Below are 17,819 nucleotides of genomic sequence, written 5' to 3'. Positions count from 1 at the left end.
CTCCGATAATTATCCGGTGACCCCCGAAACTCATCCGGTGTCCGTATATAGTCATCCAATATATCAATCTTTATGTCTCGAACATTTCAAGACTCCTCGTCATGTCCGTGATCATATCCGGGACTCCGAACTACCTTTGGTACATCAAAACACATAAACTCGTAATACCGATCGTCACCGAACGTTAAGCGTGCGGACCCTACGGGTTCGAGAACTATGTAGACATGACCGAGACACGTCTCCGGTCAATAACCAATAGCGGAACCTAGATGTCCATATTGGCTCCCACATATTCTACAAAGATCTTTATCGGTCAAACCGCATAACAACATACGTTGTTCCCTTTGTCATCGGTATGTTACTTGCCCGAGATTCGATCGTCGGTATCTCAATACCTAGTTCAATCTCGTTACTAGCAAGTCTCTTTACTCGTTCCGTAATGCATCATCCCGCAACTAACTCATTAGTCACACTGCTTGCAAGGCTTATAGTGATGTGCATTACCGAGAGGGCCCAGAGATACCTTTTCGACAATCGGAGTGACAAATCCTAATCTCGATCTATGCCAATTCAACAAGTACCATCGGAGACACCTGTAGAGCACCTTTAGAATCACCCAGTTACGTTGTGACGTTTGGTAGCACACAAAGTGTTCCTCTGGTATTCGGGAGTTGCATAATCTCATAGTCATAGGAACATGTATAAGTCATGAAGAAAGCAATAGCAATATACTAAATGATCAAGTGCTAAGCTAACGGAATGGGTCAAGTCAATCACATCATTTTCTAATGATGTGATCCCGTTAATCAAATGACAACTCATGTCTATGGCTAGGAAACTTAACCATCTTTGATTCAACGAGCTAGTCAAGTAGAGGCATACTAGTGGCACTCTGTTTGTCTATGTATTCACACATGTACTAAGTTTCCGGTTAATACAATTCTAGCATGAATAATAAACATTTATCATGATGTAAGGAAATATAAATAACAACTTTATTATTGCCTCTAGGGCATATTTCCTTCACGTACTAAGCAAAATAAGATGCATAAAATGATAAACATCACATGCAATCAATATAAGTGATATGATATGGCCATCATCATCTTGTGCCTTTGATCTCCATCTCCAAAGCACCGTCATGATCACCATCGTCACCGGCTTGACACCTTGATCTCCATCGAAGCATCGTTGTCGTCTCGCCAACTATTGCTTCTACGACTATCGCTACCGCTTAGTGATAAAGTAAAGCAAGTACATGGTGATTGCATTTCATACAATAAAGCGACAACCATATGATCATTCACTTTGCTTGGTGATGAGTGCATGTTTTAATTCCTATCATTTTGAGCGCTCCACCAAGATCTATGTGACATGGAAGAGTAACCCATGATCCTAATCGATTGTGCATTTGCATTCAAAAGCAAATTTTAAATAATGCACAAATTACATGGCGATTGCATTTCGTACAATAAAGCGACAACCATAAGGCTCCTGCCAGTTGCCGATAACTTTTACAAAACATGGTCATCTCATACAACAATTTATATATCATCACGTCTTGACCATATCACATCACAGCAAGCCCTGCAAAAACAAGTTAGACGTCCTCTACTTTGTTGTTGCAAGTTTTACGTGGCTGCTACGGGCTTAGCAAGAACCGTTCTTACCTATGCATCAAAACCACAACGACTTTTTGTCAAGTGTGCTTTCTTAACCTTCAACAAGGACCAGGCGTAGTCACACTCGATTCAACTAAAGTTGGAGAAACAGACACCCACTAGCCACCTGTGTGTGAAGCACGGCGGTAGAACCAGTCTCATGAATGCGGTCATGTAATGTCTGGGCCGCTTCATCAATCAAAGTATGACATGCTGGTAAGCAGTATGACTATTATCGCCCACAACTCTTTGTGTTCTACTCATGCATATAACATCTACGCATAGACCTGGCTCGGATGCCACTGTTGGGGAACGTAGCATACAATTTCAAAAAAATTCCTACGCTCACGCAAGATCTATCTAGGAGATGCATAGCAACGAGAGGGGGAGAGCATCTTCATACCCTTGAAGATCGCAAAGCGGAAGCGTTTATCAATGCGGTTGATGTAGTCGTACACCTTCACGATCCGTCCCGATCAAGTACCGAAAGTACGGCACCTCCGCGTTCAGCACACGTTCAGCTCGATGACGTCCTCGCCTTCTTGATCCAGCAAGAGGGGCGAAGTAGTAGATGAGTTCCGGCAGCACAAAGGCGTGGTGACGGTGTTGGTGAAGAACAATCTCCGCAGGGCTTCGCCTAAGCACTACGAAAACTATGACGGAGGATAAACTAGAGGGGACGGGGTTGCCGACACACGGCTTGGTGATACTTGACGATGTGTCTTGGGTGCTAGCCCTGCCCCTCTATTTATATGTTGAGCCCTGGGGTCGAAACTTGGAGTAAAAGCCTCCTCAAAGTCAGTTTTGCCCTAAAGTCAAGAGTCCCACTCGGACTCCAGGACCAAACGCCACAATCCTTGGCGTTTGGCCCAGACGCCATGGGCCTCGGCATCTGGCCCAGGGCCAGACGGCAGGGTCTTCGGTGTTTGGCCTCTGACCTCCGCAAAACTATCTTTTGCACCAACCTATAGCCCCATGGGCCTTACCCCTTGGCCTAACCATATCATCCAATATATGAATCTTTACCTCCGGACCATTCCGGAGCTCCTCGTCATGTCCATGATCTCATCCGGGACTCCGAACAACATTCGGTCACCAACATACATAATTCATCATCAACGAACGTTAAGCGTGCGGACCCTACGGGTTCGAGAACTATGTAGACATGACCGAGACACCTCTCCGGTCAATAACCAATAGCGGAACCTGGATGCCCATATTGGCTCCTACATATTCTACGAAGATCTTTATCGGTCGAACCTTATGACAACATACGTAATTCCCTTTGTCTGCGGTATGTTACTTGCCCGAGATTCGATCGTCGGTATTCTCATACCTAGTTCAATCTAATTACTGGCAAGTCTCGTTACTCGTTCCGTAATGCATCATCCCGTAACTAACTCATTAGTCACATTGCTTGCAAGGCTTATAGTGATGTGCATTACCGAGAGGGCCCAGAGATACCTCTCCGACACTCGGAGTGACAAATCCTAATCTTGATATATGCCAACCCAACAAGCACCTTCGGAGACACCTGTAGATCATCTTTATAATCACCCAGTTATGTTGTGACGTTTGATAGCACACAAGGTGTTCCTCCGGTATTCAGGAGTTGCATAATCTCATAGTCAGAGGAATATGTATAAGTCATGAAGAAAGCAATAGCAATTAAACTTAACGATCATTATGCTAAGCTAACGGATGGGTCTTGTCCATCACATCATTCTCTAATGATGTGATCCCGTTCATAAAATGACAACACATGTCCATGGTCAGGAAACTTAACCATCTTTGATTAACGAGCTAGTCAAGTAGAGGCATACTAGGGACACTCTGTTTTGTCTATGTATTCACACGTGTACTATGTTTTCGGTTAATACAATTCTAGCATGAATAATAAACATTTATCATGATATAAGGAAATATAAGTAACAACTTTATTATTGCCCCTCGGGCATATTTCCTTCAGGGTCGACGATCCAACCCGAAGGAAGGATCGCTGCAACCAGCACAAGACCTACAAATCAATACCAGGGAGACGCTACCGCCAAAGCCACGACAACACCAGGATCACCCACCGACCCTCCCCTCGCTAACCACATAGCCAAGGAGAGGTGCCACCACTGCTGCAGCATTGCACATCGTAGAGCCAATCGTGCAGCCCCACCTTTCGGGGTCGTCGCTCCGGCATCCAAGATCTTGCAGTGATGCACCACCGCCCAGAAGCTACCGCCATGGCAACCGACAACCATTGGAGAAATAATGGAAAGACACCCCCTTTCACATCAAAGTAACCGCCGGCCACTCCGCCGACCCAGGACAACGACCCAAGTTCGATGAGCCAAGACGTGGGCCACCCACCTGCCAGCCCACGCAGCGACACACCGGCGCCAATGAACCTCATGCCACCTCGTCCACTTGACAGGGGAGCTCATGCATGAGAGCAACGAGAATCCATGGCGGAATGTGATTAATCTGTGTCGGGGAGGGGGAGAGGACAACAAAGGCAGCGACGACCACTGGATCCATGATGAGGGCCAGTTGCAGAGCCAGGGAACCGGCGGGGCTTGCCTCCCCCTAATACCATGGATTTGTTCCTAATGAACATATGAATAGTGGTGCTTTTGTTTTTTCTCTACCTGACCCTCCCCAACATAGTAATTTAACCAATCCTGCCTCTCCCACTGGCAAGGGCACTGGATCCGAGCCCCTAGGTGCCGGAGGCGCAGCCAGAGAGTGAATGACATATACGTATCATCAATTTTTTTGTACTTGGCAATACGTAGCCACAAATAGTCAAGTTGTGTAGAAGAAAGCGCATATAACTTTTCTTTCTTCCTCTCGAAGAAAGGAAAGGCGATCTCGCCAAACCGTCAGGAGAGTCTCCTCCGCCGCCATCCTTCGATGGCTCCCCTCCGCCCACGCCCTCGATCATCGGTCGTGAGGGGGGTCACTGGATCCATGCGTGTGGATTGTTTTAGGCCCGGTAGCTTAGGGTTTTAGGCCATTCATCATCTTGGCTTCGGCGGCGGCGATGACGACGTTGAATAAATAATCTTCATGTCCTACCTCGACGAGGCGATCAACCCTATGGTTGGGGATGGATTTGGAAACCAATTTGTTGAAGCAAGGATGGCGTGGTGGCGGTGGCATCCTCGTGGTGGACTTGTGTCCTCGGGCTCCGTCGTTGCGACGGCGTTTGCTCCAGTGCGGATGCGGAGCTTGGGAGGTAGTCCAGGAGCGGGTGCATATTGTGGTCTGCATCGGCGGCATTTGGAAGATGGTGCATCGTGTGCTGGGTCCGTGGTTCGTGGATGACATGCATGGTTTCTTCCTCCGACATCTTAGTCATGCGGTTGTGCGAGATATGAAGTTTGATGGCATGCCCGGGTGTTCCCTCGGTCTACTCGTTCAACGTTAATGGTTTCGCCTTTAGTGAGCCACCTTAAAGGTCCGCAAAGTTGTACAGAGCCACGTCGAGCTCGAGTGAGGAGGTAATCCGTTAATTTTTTTCTTTGGTGGCAATTGTGGTGGTGCCCGTGACAACGTGAGAATGACGTTGGTGTCAAGCTGAGAGGAGCTCAGAGGATTTTCGGTCTTAATTGTAGTTTTCCTTCTTGGCTGGTGTACTTTTATGCAAAATCTATCCTTCTGCTATGATTATATACCAAAACACCATGTAGAAGAAGAGACACAGCAATGTCACAACAATGAGAAGTTGAGCACAAATCGCGGCCTTTAGGATGACCGATCAACTTGTACGGCTGTACCGCGTGCAGGATGTCCTGCCCTCTCTCTTGCATCGCCTACCTTTCGGCAACCTCCGCCATTAACGCCCCCGAGCAAATTCACGGGAACGAACCAGCGGAGGCGGGGAAAATGTCGGCGACACGCTACCATACGCGGAAGCTAGCTACGCCCCAACCGCCTCCACTTTTCCACTTCTCGTGGTAAAGCACCACGAACTCAGTCACCATTGCCTCGCCCTCTCACTCACCTACCTCACTGCAGCCTTCGCGTGCACTCCTCTTATTATACGCTTGCATGCTTCGCAACAGTGCGCCGTAACAAAAGGCCGGAGCCCATGGAGATCATCACCAAGCGCCCCAGGGAGAGGCGGGGCAATGCCGCCGACGGCGAGCCGCTCCCGCAGCTGCTCGACTCGCCGCTCCCCACGCCGCGCCGCTCGTGCGCCTCGGCGGACGCGCCCGGCAGCAGCCTGCGGTGCGCCGCCTCGCCGCTGCGGACGCATGTGCCTTTCTCCTGGGAGAGCTCCCCTGGCGTGCCCAAGAGCGGCAGGGACACGCGGGAGGAGACGATGCCGCCGCCCAAGCTGCCGCCCGGGCGCTGGCCGCCGCAGTGCCCCACGAGGACCAACTGGTGCTACGGCAACGGGAGCGAGGCCAGCAGCGACGACTGCGACGCGTCGTCCTTCTCCGACGCCCTGGACAGGACGTCCTCCTCGCCCGCCCGGATCGGCTCCTTCGACCGGGTCACGTCCAAGCGCTTCGAGGACATCTTCCTCGGCCGCACCGAGAGCTTCGCCAAGGACCGGTCCTACTCCTCCCGCCACGCGCCCACGGGCGAGCCCAGCGCCGTCGTCGCCGCGTCGTCGTCCTCGGCGAGACACACGAAGCACTGGCGTCGACGCGGCAGCTCGCGCCACCACGATGACGACGACGGGGAGTGGCCGAAGAGCAACGACCCCGTGAAGGTCATGCCGCGCGTCGAGCAGATGTCCCCGAGAGCATGCGGGCTCATGGTGTTCTTCCCATGGAGCGCGAAGCGGGCGGCCTGCGGGGTCAGGAGCCCGTCGACGACGCGTCGCGCCGGCGTCATTGATCATTCGCCCTCCCGCGGCCGCGGCAACCCTACCCTGCGCGACGCTCTGCAGGAGGACAACAAGACCGAGGACATGGACGTGCACGACCCGCCGCAGCAGCCGCGTGGGGAGAAGAGGGGCCGCGAGGAATGGCATGGCCGCGGGTGGGGCGTCTCGTCGCTGCTCGACACGAGCAAGAGGTACTGCACCGACGCACGGAAAGCCCTGAGCAAGCTATCCATCGGCCTGGGCGCCGACAGTGGCAGCCCGAGAGTTGGCAGGGACAGGAGGAGCGGCACGCAGGATGCCACGTCCACAACGACGACCGGGCCCGTCGCCGGCGCCAAGCTGACGAAACTCAAGTCTAACAGAAATTAAGGGGATTGGGATTGGTGGCGCTATGATAGAAATCTATGCAGATAGTACTACTTGCTTCTTTGATCTCCATCTGTTCAGCTAGATAACCTTATCAGTTGCAGAGCTACGGTAGTACGTACAAATTACTGACATTGTGTTCCTGAAATTGGAATTCCTTCGGTACTGTGTATGTACTCTCTCTGTCCCATCAGACTTTTTTTTGGCACTACGCTAGTGTCCAAAAAACGTCTTACAATATGCGACAGGGAGTAAAAGTTACATTAATAAACGCCTTAGCATTCCTTAGAAGCTATTATATGGTCTAGATTGTATCTTTATCGAGTGATTATTGAGTAACTGTCCTTAATGTAATTTCCATTCCTCCAACTCAAACCAGATTGAAAAAGAAATATAAATAATTGATCAAGGTGGCTCTTTGTTGTGCTATTATTTATACTCAATTATTTGTAAGGAGATAAAAAGTTCTGATGTCATGGATATTCACGGTGGTCTATATGTGACTGGTATAACTTGTGTTTATACGGATAAATGCATATACTCTTCCTTATGTATACAATATAAACTGCTTTTGTGGCCAAAGGATGTCCCTGATTTCATTTTAGCTAAATGTAATTAAGTCGCCTAAAAATTGATTTTGGGTCATTCGATTTTTTGCCATAGATTTTCGCTTTGAGATTTGTGCTTGTTTATTTGGTTTGTTCTTTGAGTTGTTTTGGGTTGGTGTTTTAGACTTACCAGATATTTGGGTCAGTCGATTTGCTAGGGGACTGAAGCCCATTTCCTGTGGAGTCCAACCCTCCTCTCTCTCTCTCTCTCTCTCTCTCTCTCTCTCTCTCTCTCTCTCTCTCTCTCTCTTATGCCTATTTGCTTTTGTTTTTTGTGTTCCTTTATTAGTTGTTTATTATTTTGCTATTTTTGGGCTGTTGGCTGAGTACAAATGTATGCAAACAAATACTATGCAATAGGTGGGAAAACTGCACTATTATATGATTATTGTTTGCATACTATAAAAGGTGAAATTTTCGTGCAAAGTTGTGTGTGCAAGTTTTTTTTATTATCTCTCTTCTTAAAGTGTAAGACCAATGAGACTATTTCATTGCTTATAAAACTTCATTAATTTGTTTCTATTTTATTTATCATTTCACTTTCATTCTTCTTTAATGGTAATACCAATGCCACTATTTCATTCCATATGTGTATTCTTGCATAGTTTCTAAAAGTGCAACTTTTGTCTATATTGTGTGCACAAATTTTCAATGCTTTTTAAGGAGTTTGTTTATTTATTTTTATTCTTAAAGGGTAATACCGATAGCACTAATTCATTCTTCCCAAGAAAACCTCATTACTTTAATCTTTTTTTGTCATTATTGCAATTTCTTCTTCTTAAAGGGTAATACCAAACCAACTAATTCATTCTTTCTTAGAAAAATACATTTTTTATTTTGATTATTATTTCTTCTTAAAGGGTAATACCAATGCCACTAGTTCATTCTTCCCTAGAAAGCCTCATTGTTTTGATTTTGCTTTTTTTTCTTAAAGGGTAATACCAATGTGAATAATTCATTCTTCCCTAGAAAACCACATTACTCAGATTTTGTTAGTTTTAGTTTTCCTTTCTTCTTCTTAAAGGGTAACACCAATGTCACTAATTCATTATTTCCGAAAACATCATTATTTTGATTTTGTTTTATTTTTATTTCATATTCTTTGCTCCTAAAGGGCAATGTCAGTGCCACTAATTCATTCGTTCTTAAAAAAACTCATTATTTTGGAAAAAAAATATTTTTTATTTTTATTTTTTATCTCATTTCCTTTCTCCCTTGATGGTAACACCACTGCCACTAATTCATTCCTATTTAGGAAACTTCTTTTTTGCCAAAAATCTACTATTATATACTTATTCTTGCATATTATAAAAAAGGAATTTGTGCGTAAATTGTTTGCAAATTTTGTCATTATTTATTTATGTATTTATTTTATATTTTCTTTCATCTTAAAGGGTAATACCAATGCCACTAATTCATTCATTCTTATAAAACTTCATTGTTTTCATATCTTTTTTTAGTTTTTATTTCATTTTCCTTCTTCTTTATAGTAATATCGGTGCCCCGAATTCAACTATTATATGTTTGTTCTTGCATATTAAAACCAAGAGCAATTATTGTGTAAGTTGTGTGCAAATTTTGTCATTATTTCTTTTAGTTTTTATTTAAATTAATTTCTCCTTTAAGGGTACTACCAATGCTACTAACGCGACTATTGTATGTTTATTCTCGCATATTATAACAAAGTGCAACTTTTGTGTAAATTTTGTCATTACTTTGGGTTTTATTTCATTTTTGTTATTCTTTAAGGGTGATACGAATGCCACTAATGCATTGCTTCTCCGAAAGCTTCTTGTTTGCAAAATGTTCCACTACATATGTGTATTGTTGCATATTTTTAAAAAGCACAAATTCTGTGTAAATTGTGTGCAAATTTTGTTTTAGTTATTAATTTTTCAAAAAGAAATTTTCTTCTTAAAGGTTAATATCAATGCCACTAATCCATTCTTCCTAATAAAACTTTATTATTATTATTATTATTATTTTATTTTAGTGGCATTAGTTCTTTCGTTGGATGTGTAAACTATGTGCGTTTTTCCTTTTTTTTTCTTTAATGATAATAACAATTCCATTAATTATTTTCTTCTTATAAAACATTTTTTGCAAAATTCCACTGTTATATGCCTATTCTCGAATATTATAAGCCGCAATTTATGTGTAAACGTATTTGTCTTGTGCTTTGCTGTTGCCTTGGTACAAGACCTATTGAGTTAACGGGTTTGTATTGTGCTTAATTTTTTTACAAACCAAAAATGAAATCTATATGTTGACCACTTTTGCAACTTTTCAGTTACCCGAATCTTTTTTAGTTCTGGTCGATTTCCTCGTTTGGCTTCAAGAAGCCCACCTGCCAAAGATAGTATCTAGTATGTGATTCCAGTAGACATAAAAATCACCGAGCTCTTCTTGATCAACACCTGAAACAAGTATCGACCCTATGCATGAGTGCCAATGTCTAGTACACCATGTGCTACAACTGGGTGATGAAGTGAGCAACTAGTAGTACATAGAAACTGTGGGAGCGAAGGATACGAAAGAGGCTTGAAGTATTCAGTCAATTAGAGTGTATATTTATACTAACCCGCATACACGCAGGTGCGGCCATGATCTAACTAGTACCGAAGGTAACTCACTAAACCGGCACACGCCAAAATGACGCATGAGAACATGAGAAGTAGTTATAGAGATATGGAGCTTGTTAGATTAAGTATATATTAGATATACGTGTTGTAACATAACTGTATTTGTACGGTTCCCTCTTATAAATATATGACAGCCGTACCCACCAAGGGTATTGAGCATTGTTCCAAACCCTAGTTTGTCTAACATGGTATCAGACGACGCGTTCGATCCGCGCCGTGCTTCCGCCTCCTCTGTCGTCGTCGCGTCGGCCTCCGCCGCCGTGCCGCCTCCGTCAACCCTGGCGATGGACTCGCCGTTCATGGCGTCCGCACCACTCGCCTGGGCCCGTCCGGGATCGCACCCGCCTGCGTCCCGATCGCCCGCACCCCGATCTCCAGCGATCCCACCTGCCTGCGATGCGTCCCTGGCGCGCGCCTCCTCCGACCCTGCGCAGCTCCCTCGGGATGCATCTGGCGCTGCTGCGGGGCTGCCCTACGCTGGGACTCAGGCCCATGATGCGATCTACGTCGGGACTCAGCTGCCCCGTGATGCATCTGGCGCTGCACGGCTGTACACCGGGACTCAGCCCCATGCTGTGTCGCCCTACGCCGCCGGGTCTCATGCGCATGCTGCGGCGCCGGCCTCAGGCCCCCACAGTGCCCCCGCCCAGGTGCCCTACGGCGGGCCGTATCCAGCGCCGTACGTCACGCCGTCGTCGTCGCCGTATGTCGCGCCGGCACCGTATGCTTCATCCTCCGCGGTGCCCTACGAGGCGCCGTATGGCGCGCCCGTCGCGTCGCTGCAGCCCTACGGCGTACCTCCTACGGCGCCCTACGGTCATCACCAACACTACCGTACGTCTCCGCCGGCCGATGCGCTGATTCCGTACAGTGCTCCTCCGACGTACGACTCGCAGCTCTCCGCATCGGTGGCTGACCCAGGACCTTTCCACTTCGCTCACCTGGTGACGGTGAAGCTCTCTGCTGACAACTACCTCCTGTGGCGCGCTCAGGTGTTACCGCTGATGCGTAGTCACTACCTTGAGGGGTATGTCGATGGTACGCTGTCATGTCCCCCGGCCATGGTTCCGGTGCCCTCGGCCGCTGGTGGCTCCGTCATGGTGTCCAACCCTGCTCATCGTCGGTGGATCGCTCAGGATCAAGCTATTCTGGGTGCCATTCAGTCCTCGCTCACACCCTCCATGGCCGGCATGGTGGTCTTTGCCGCGACGTCGAGGGATGCATGGGCCATTCGTAACCAGCTGGGTGAGGTCAAGAAAAAATGACCTCTCCGTCACGGCCTTCTTCAACAAGGGCAAAAGTTTGGCTGATACACTGTCGTCTATTGGGAAGCCTCTTCGTGATGAGGAGTTTACTTCGTTCATTCTCAATGGGCTTGATGAGGACTATGATTCTCTCGTTGAAAACATTAATGGACGTGACACACCGATGCCGCCTCACGATCTCTATGCTCGCCTTCTCATTACCGAACAGGGGCTCGCTGCTCGCCGCTCCGTTGGTGTCTACACGGAGGGCCCTTCTGCGAACGCTGCTCTCCGCGGGGGCGCCCGCGGTGCCAAGCAGAAGGCGCCGCCGACCTCAGGCAACCAGCCCCGTCCGCTCGCTCCACCTTCGATGGCTAGCCGCAAGCGGCTCCACTGCGAGGCATGTGGTGGTGGGGTTGAGTGTCAACTCTGCGGCATCGAGGGGCACTTGGCGTCTCGCTGCCATCGTCGCTTTAAACGAGATTTTCTTGGCATTGGGAACAATGGGAAGGGCAATGAGAAGCAAGCTGCTCTCGCTACACCGGATCCCGGGTTCACTCCTTCATACTCGGTGGATCCTGCCTGGTACATGGATACGGGCGCTACGGACCATTTGACGAGTCAGCTTGACAAGCTGGCCACTCGCCAGCCCTACACCGGTCACGATCAGGTCCGCACGGCCAATGGATCAGGTATGCCCATCTCACATGTTGGTCAGGCATCTCTTCTTTCACGTACCACTAAAACCTTGCATCTGCTTGATGTCCTTCGTGTTCCCTCAGTCACACGTAGTTTACTCTCGGTTCCTAAATTAACTCGTGACAACAATGTGTTTGTTGAGTTTCACCCATTCCATTTTTTTGTTAAGGTCCGGGACACGAGGGACGTTCTTCTTAGTGGTCGAGCTCGCGACGGCTTATACGCACTTGATGTGCCACGAGTCTCTCAAGTTTTCAGTGGTGTTCGGGTGTCGTCGTCGCAGTGGCACTCTCGCCTTGGCCACCCCGCTACTCCCATTGTGCGCCATGTGCTTCATCATCATCATCTTCCTGTTGAGTCGAGTAATAAGGAGTTTCTAGTGTGTGATGCTTTCAACAAGGCAAGAGTCATCAGTTGCCTTTTTCTGTATCAAGTCGTGTTGTCACGGCTCCTCTTGAACTTGTGTTTTCAGACGTGTGGGGCTATGCCCAAACTTCTGTTAGTGGTCACAACTATTATGTCAGTTTCATCGATGCTTTCAGTCGCTTTACTTGAATTTATCTTATTAAGCGCAAATCTGATGTGTTTCATGTCTTTATGCAATTTCAAGCACATGTTGAACGATTGCTTAAGCACAAAATTATCCATGTTCAGTCCAACTGGGGGGGTGAGTATCGTAACCTTAACACCTTCTTTCAGAAGCTTGGCATCTCACACCATGTGTCTTGTCCTCATACACATCAGCAGAACGGTGCAGCTGAGCGCAAACACCGTCACATAGTTGAAACTGGCCTGACACTTCTTGCACATGCCTCTGTCCCGTTTCGGTTCTGGAGCGATGCTTTTGTTACTGCCTGTTTTTTGATAAACAGGATTCACACACGACGCCTTCACATGAAGTCTCCACTCGAAGTGTTGCTTAATGAAACTCCAGATTACTCCCTCCTCAAAGTGTTTGGCTGTGCGTGTTGGCCGCATCTTCGTCCGTACAATAAGCATAAACTTGAGTATCGATCTAAACAATGTGTGTTTCTTGGGTACAGTCCTCTCCACAAAGGTTACAAGTGTCTTCACATCCCGTCAAATCGTGTTTACATTTCTCGTGATGTTGTGTTCGATGAGACTGTCTTCCCGTTTTCCACGCTCACATCATCCACCGATACTCCCGTCACTGAGTTGCACTCTTTTCCAGTTTTGCCTGATCAATTTGTGGATGCTGCATATTCTCCTCTGTTGTTGCCTAACCATGGTGCAGGGACTGGACGAGGCGCTCGACTTGAGCTTCCGGATGATGATATGGCCACAACTGCGCCAGTTGCTGCTACGCCGGATGAGGCGCTCGACGAGGCTGCCTCCGCCACTACCCCGCTTGACCCCGACGTCGATCACGCGTGCATGCCCCATGCACGAGGATCCGACGGGGTGACCAAGTCGCCGGGGCCAGCGGTCTCGCTGTCGCCTGGGCCGGCCGAACCTGCGGAGCTGTCGGCCTGGCCGGCTGGACCCGCGGCGCTCTCCCCTGAGCCGGAGGCCTCGCAGGTCACCGAGTCTTCGTCGTCTGGTCCGTCGACGCCGATCACGCCCGGTCTGTCTTCGCCGACCCTGACCGTGCCACCGGATGCGCCTGTTGACTCGCCTGCCGGTGCGTCCTCCTCGCCGCTGATGGATAGTGGCTCCTCTGGTATGGCAGCTCCAGCGCCACCTCCGCCTGTCGTCCTGCGTCCCCATACTCGCAGCAAAAGTGGCATCTTCCAACCGAAGAAGCGCACTGACGGCACTGTCGCGTGGCTTGCGGCCTGTGTGGCACATGCTGAGGCTGACCCTACGACTGAACCACGACATTTTCGAGCGGCACTTGGCATCCCGCATTGGCGTGCTGCGATGGAGCAGGAGATTCATGCCCTTCAAATAAACAACACTTGGCGTCTTGTTCCACCTCCATCTGGTGTTAATATCATTGACTCTAAATGGGTATTCAAGGTGAAGAAACATGCTGATGGCTCCATTGAGAGGTACAAGGCACGCCTGGTTGCCAAGGGGTTCAAACAACGGTATGGCATTGATTATGAAGACACATTCAGTCCTGTTATTAAACCAACTACTATTCGTGTTCTTCTCTTTTTGGCTGTTACTCACGGATGGTCGCTTCGACAGCTTGATGTTCAGAATGCCTTTCTCCATGGAGTTCTGGAAGAAGAGGTTTATATGCGTCAGCCGCCAGGTTTTGTTGACCCTGCTCAGCCACATCATTTATGTCGCCTTGTCAAAGCTCTCTACGGTTTGAAGCAGGCCCCGCATGCATGGCATGCCCGTCTTGGCGCTGCTCTTCGTGCGCATGGGTTTGTTCCTTCTACAGCAAACACGTCTCCGTTTATTCTACAGCGACCTGAGGTGACTATGTACATTCTGGTATATGTTGATGACATCATCCTGGTCAGTTCGTCTGCTTCTGCTACAGATCGGCTTGTGTCCTCTCTTGGTGCTGAGTTTGCTGTTAAGGATCTTGGGAGACTGCATTATTTTCTGGGCCTAGAGGTTCTTCATTCTGATGGTGGCTTGACTCTTACTCAGAAGAAGTACTCTCAGGATCTCCTGCGTCGTGCTGGTATGTTGCAGTGCAAGTCTGCTACGACTCCCATGTCTGCTACAGACAAACTGACAGCTCTTGCTGGTGACTTGCTTGCTCCTGAGGATGCCACAGAGTACCGCAGCATTGTGGGTGGACTGCAGTACTTGCTCATTACTCGACCAGACATATCATTTGCAGTCAACCGTGTGTGCCAGTATCTTCATACACCACGTGCTCCTCACTGGTCAGCTGTTAAGCGCATCTTGCGCTATGTTCGTCACACTGGTTCATATGGTCTCCATCTTCAGCCTGCGCGTTCTGGACTGATCTCAGCATTTTCTGATGCCGACTGGGCTGGTTGTCCTGATGATCGGCGATCCACGGGGGGACATGCTGTGTTCTTTGGGCCTAACTTGATCGCCTGGCAAGCTCGCAAGCAAGCTACGGTGTCTCGGAGTAGTACCGAAGCTGAGTACAAAGCTGTTGCTAATGCCACAGCTGAGATCATGTGGGTGCAGTCATTGCTTCGAGAGTTGAAGGTCTCCCCAACTCAGCCGCCTGTTCTTTGGTGTGATAACATCGGTGCAACATACCTTTCATCCAATCCAGTATTTCATGCCCGAACGAAGCACATCGAAGTTGACTATCATTTTTTGAGGGAACGTGTTGCTCAGAAGCTCCTTCAGATTAAGTTTGTTTCTTCGAAGGATCAGCTTGCTGATATTTTCACTAAACCCTTGCCCTTGCCTTCTTTTGAAGGATGTCGTCGCAATCTTAATCTTCTGAGTGTTTCGGGACATAGTTAAGATTGAGGGAGGGTGTTAGACTAAGTATATATTAGATATACGTGTTGTAACATAACTGTATTTGTACGGTTCCCTCTTATAAATATATGACAGCCGTACCCACCAAGGGTATTGAGCATTGTTCCAAACCCTAGTTTGTCTAACAGAGCTATGTGAGCTATTCACGTCGGAGCAACGGATTGGGTGATGTGCTCCAACAAAACGATCGAGTAGGAATCTACAAGCAAATTGACTGACGGATCTTTTTGGTCAGTCGACTGATCTAGAAACAAAATTTACTCAACTTGCACCTAGCATGTCCCCTCTGTTTTCTTATAACCAACCATAGAATAATCAAGAATAGTCCATACAACCGCTTGCAAGAGCAGTCGTTACACACCATGGGAACTACTCGCTACTAAACCATAAGATTTGGGATATAAACAAAATTAGCTATACCATGAACAAATTTTTGTGTGTCCACTTTAGTATATGTAAATCGCCTCAAAATTGATTTTGGGTCAATCGGTATTTTTGTTCATGTATTCCTGCTTTGAGATTTGTGCTACTCCCTCCATCTACTAATACAAGGCAACTTCAAGTTTTATGTCTAATTTTGACAATTAATTTTACCAACAAAATGTAAGTTATATGCCATAATAAGTATGACACTGGGTGCACATTTGAAAGAACTCTTCGATAATATATTTTTTATGACATACAACCCATATTTTCTAGACCAAAATAATATGTCAAAGTTTGACATGGAAAATGAAGTGGCCTTGTATATAAAAAATGAAGGAGTGCCCTTTTTTCCTGGGCAGCTCTGTGAGTAGTGGGCTGGTTTTTTCGATTGGCTACAAGTTTGGGCGAGTCAGTTCCTTAACGGGTTGGAGCCCATTACCTGTGCGAGCCAACACTTCCCTCCCTCCTTTTTTTCCTTCTTATGTTTATATGTGTTTTTTTATTTTCTTTATTATTTGGTGTTTCTTTCTTATCTTTTGTGGCTATTTTTGGGATGTTGAGTGAGTGTAAATGTACACACACAAATACTATGAAATATTTGCGAAAATTGCACTATTATAAGATTATTCTTTGCATGCTACAAAGAAGTGCAATTTTCAATGCAAAGTTGTGTGCAAGTTTTTATTATATTTTTTTATTTTTCTTCTTCTCAGAGTAATATCAATGGCACTAATTCATTGTTCCTTATAAAAAATCATTATCTTTATTTAATTTTGTTTTTATTTAATTTACTTTTGTTTTTAAGGGAAGTTGTCGGAGTAAATGACCACGGGTAGCCTAACCGACTCCCCCTCGCTCTTCAAAAATTATCGGGCCGATCGAGCCTTCAAGCACCCAAAGCACAGGGCCGCCTTCCCCTGGCCGGCTATCTCACAGGCCGACTACTGGAAGGCGGCCCGGCCCTAAAACCCTCCCGAAGAAAGCCATAAGAAGGCCGACTCCAAGAAGCCGGCCACAAGAAGACCAACTTCACGATGCCGGCCACAAGAGGGCCGGCTACTGGCAAGCTGCCAAGATTGCACCCTCAAGGACTGCACCCACATAACGGTGACGAGACGGGGCGTGGCTACAGTAAAGCCTGCCACCCCCGAATCCCGGAGCACGCATGGCCACAGTGCGCCGTACGGGTCGGCCATCCCCCGTCCGGCGCGGCACAGTTGCCATGTTGACCATGACACCACCCACGACAGGCTGTCAGTACGGCCCGCGGGCGGCGGGCCCCTTCAGCCAGAGAGACGCTTGAAGGCGGCCAAGCCCCCCCAGTCGGCCTGGGGTGTAGTCGGCTCCCAATAGCCGGCTACCTCACTCCCTTGAAGTATGTGCACATTAAGGAGACAAGACGAGGTAAGACTACAGTGAGAGCCCGCCAGACGGCGGCACTGTAGCCATGCTTACCTCGGCAAAGCCCTCGTCATCAGGGGCGAGGCTATAGTAACCAGCCGCCGGCAAGACCCCCAGACGATGGGCCCGGCCTGTCGGCCAAGAGGCCGGCGACCGGCGGGACCCACCAGTCGGCGGGCCCCAGCGGCCGGCGGAGAAGCCGGCGGATACAGACACTGACGGCCTGGACCCGCATCCAGCCGGATTATCATTGTACCCCTGGGGGTAGGCCTATATAAACCCCCCAGGGCACCCATGCAAAGGGTTGATCTCTTAGAGTTTTAGACACCACATAGAGAGAAAAGGAGAGCTAGCCTTGCCCTTCTTCTTCCTCTAGCCGAACAGCTCAAGGAGCCACTTGTAGCCACTTGTGTTGATCTAGTGATCATGCGGAGACCCCGCAGAGCAGGACTAGGGGTGTTATCTCCACGGAGAGCCCCGAACCTGGGTAAAATTCGCCGGCATGCATGTCTTCGCCTTATCCCGTTTCCAGGCACCGGCGATGTCTT

The 17,819-nt window shown here is 48.1% G+C and overlaps 1 protein-coding gene across 1 annotated transcript; it reads left to right on the top strand.

Moving 5' to 3' along the window:
• Nucleotides 1-5,182: 5,182 nt before the first annotated feature.
• Nucleotides 5,183-7,231, top strand: LOC109780539 (uncharacterized). The gene has a single exon (XM_020339125.3). It carries the CDS (start codon nucleotides 5,746-5,748, stop codon nucleotides 6,859-6,861), a length of 1,116 nt encoding a protein of 371 aa, XP_020194714.1. The 5' UTR covers nucleotides 5,183-5,745; the 3' UTR covers nucleotides 6,862-7,231.
• Nucleotides 7,232-17,819: the final 10,588 nt, after the last annotated feature.

The sequence above is a fragment of the Aegilops tauschii genome, chromosome 3 (assembly GCF_002575655.3).
Source record: "Aegilops tauschii subsp. strangulata cultivar AL8/78 chromosome 3, Aet v6.0, whole genome shotgun sequence".
Lineage (NCBI taxonomy): Eukaryota > Viridiplantae > Streptophyta > Magnoliopsida > Poales > Poaceae > Aegilops > Aegilops tauschii.
Note: the sequence above shows the minus strand (reverse complement) of the source record. Positions and strands in the feature narration are given on the sequence as shown.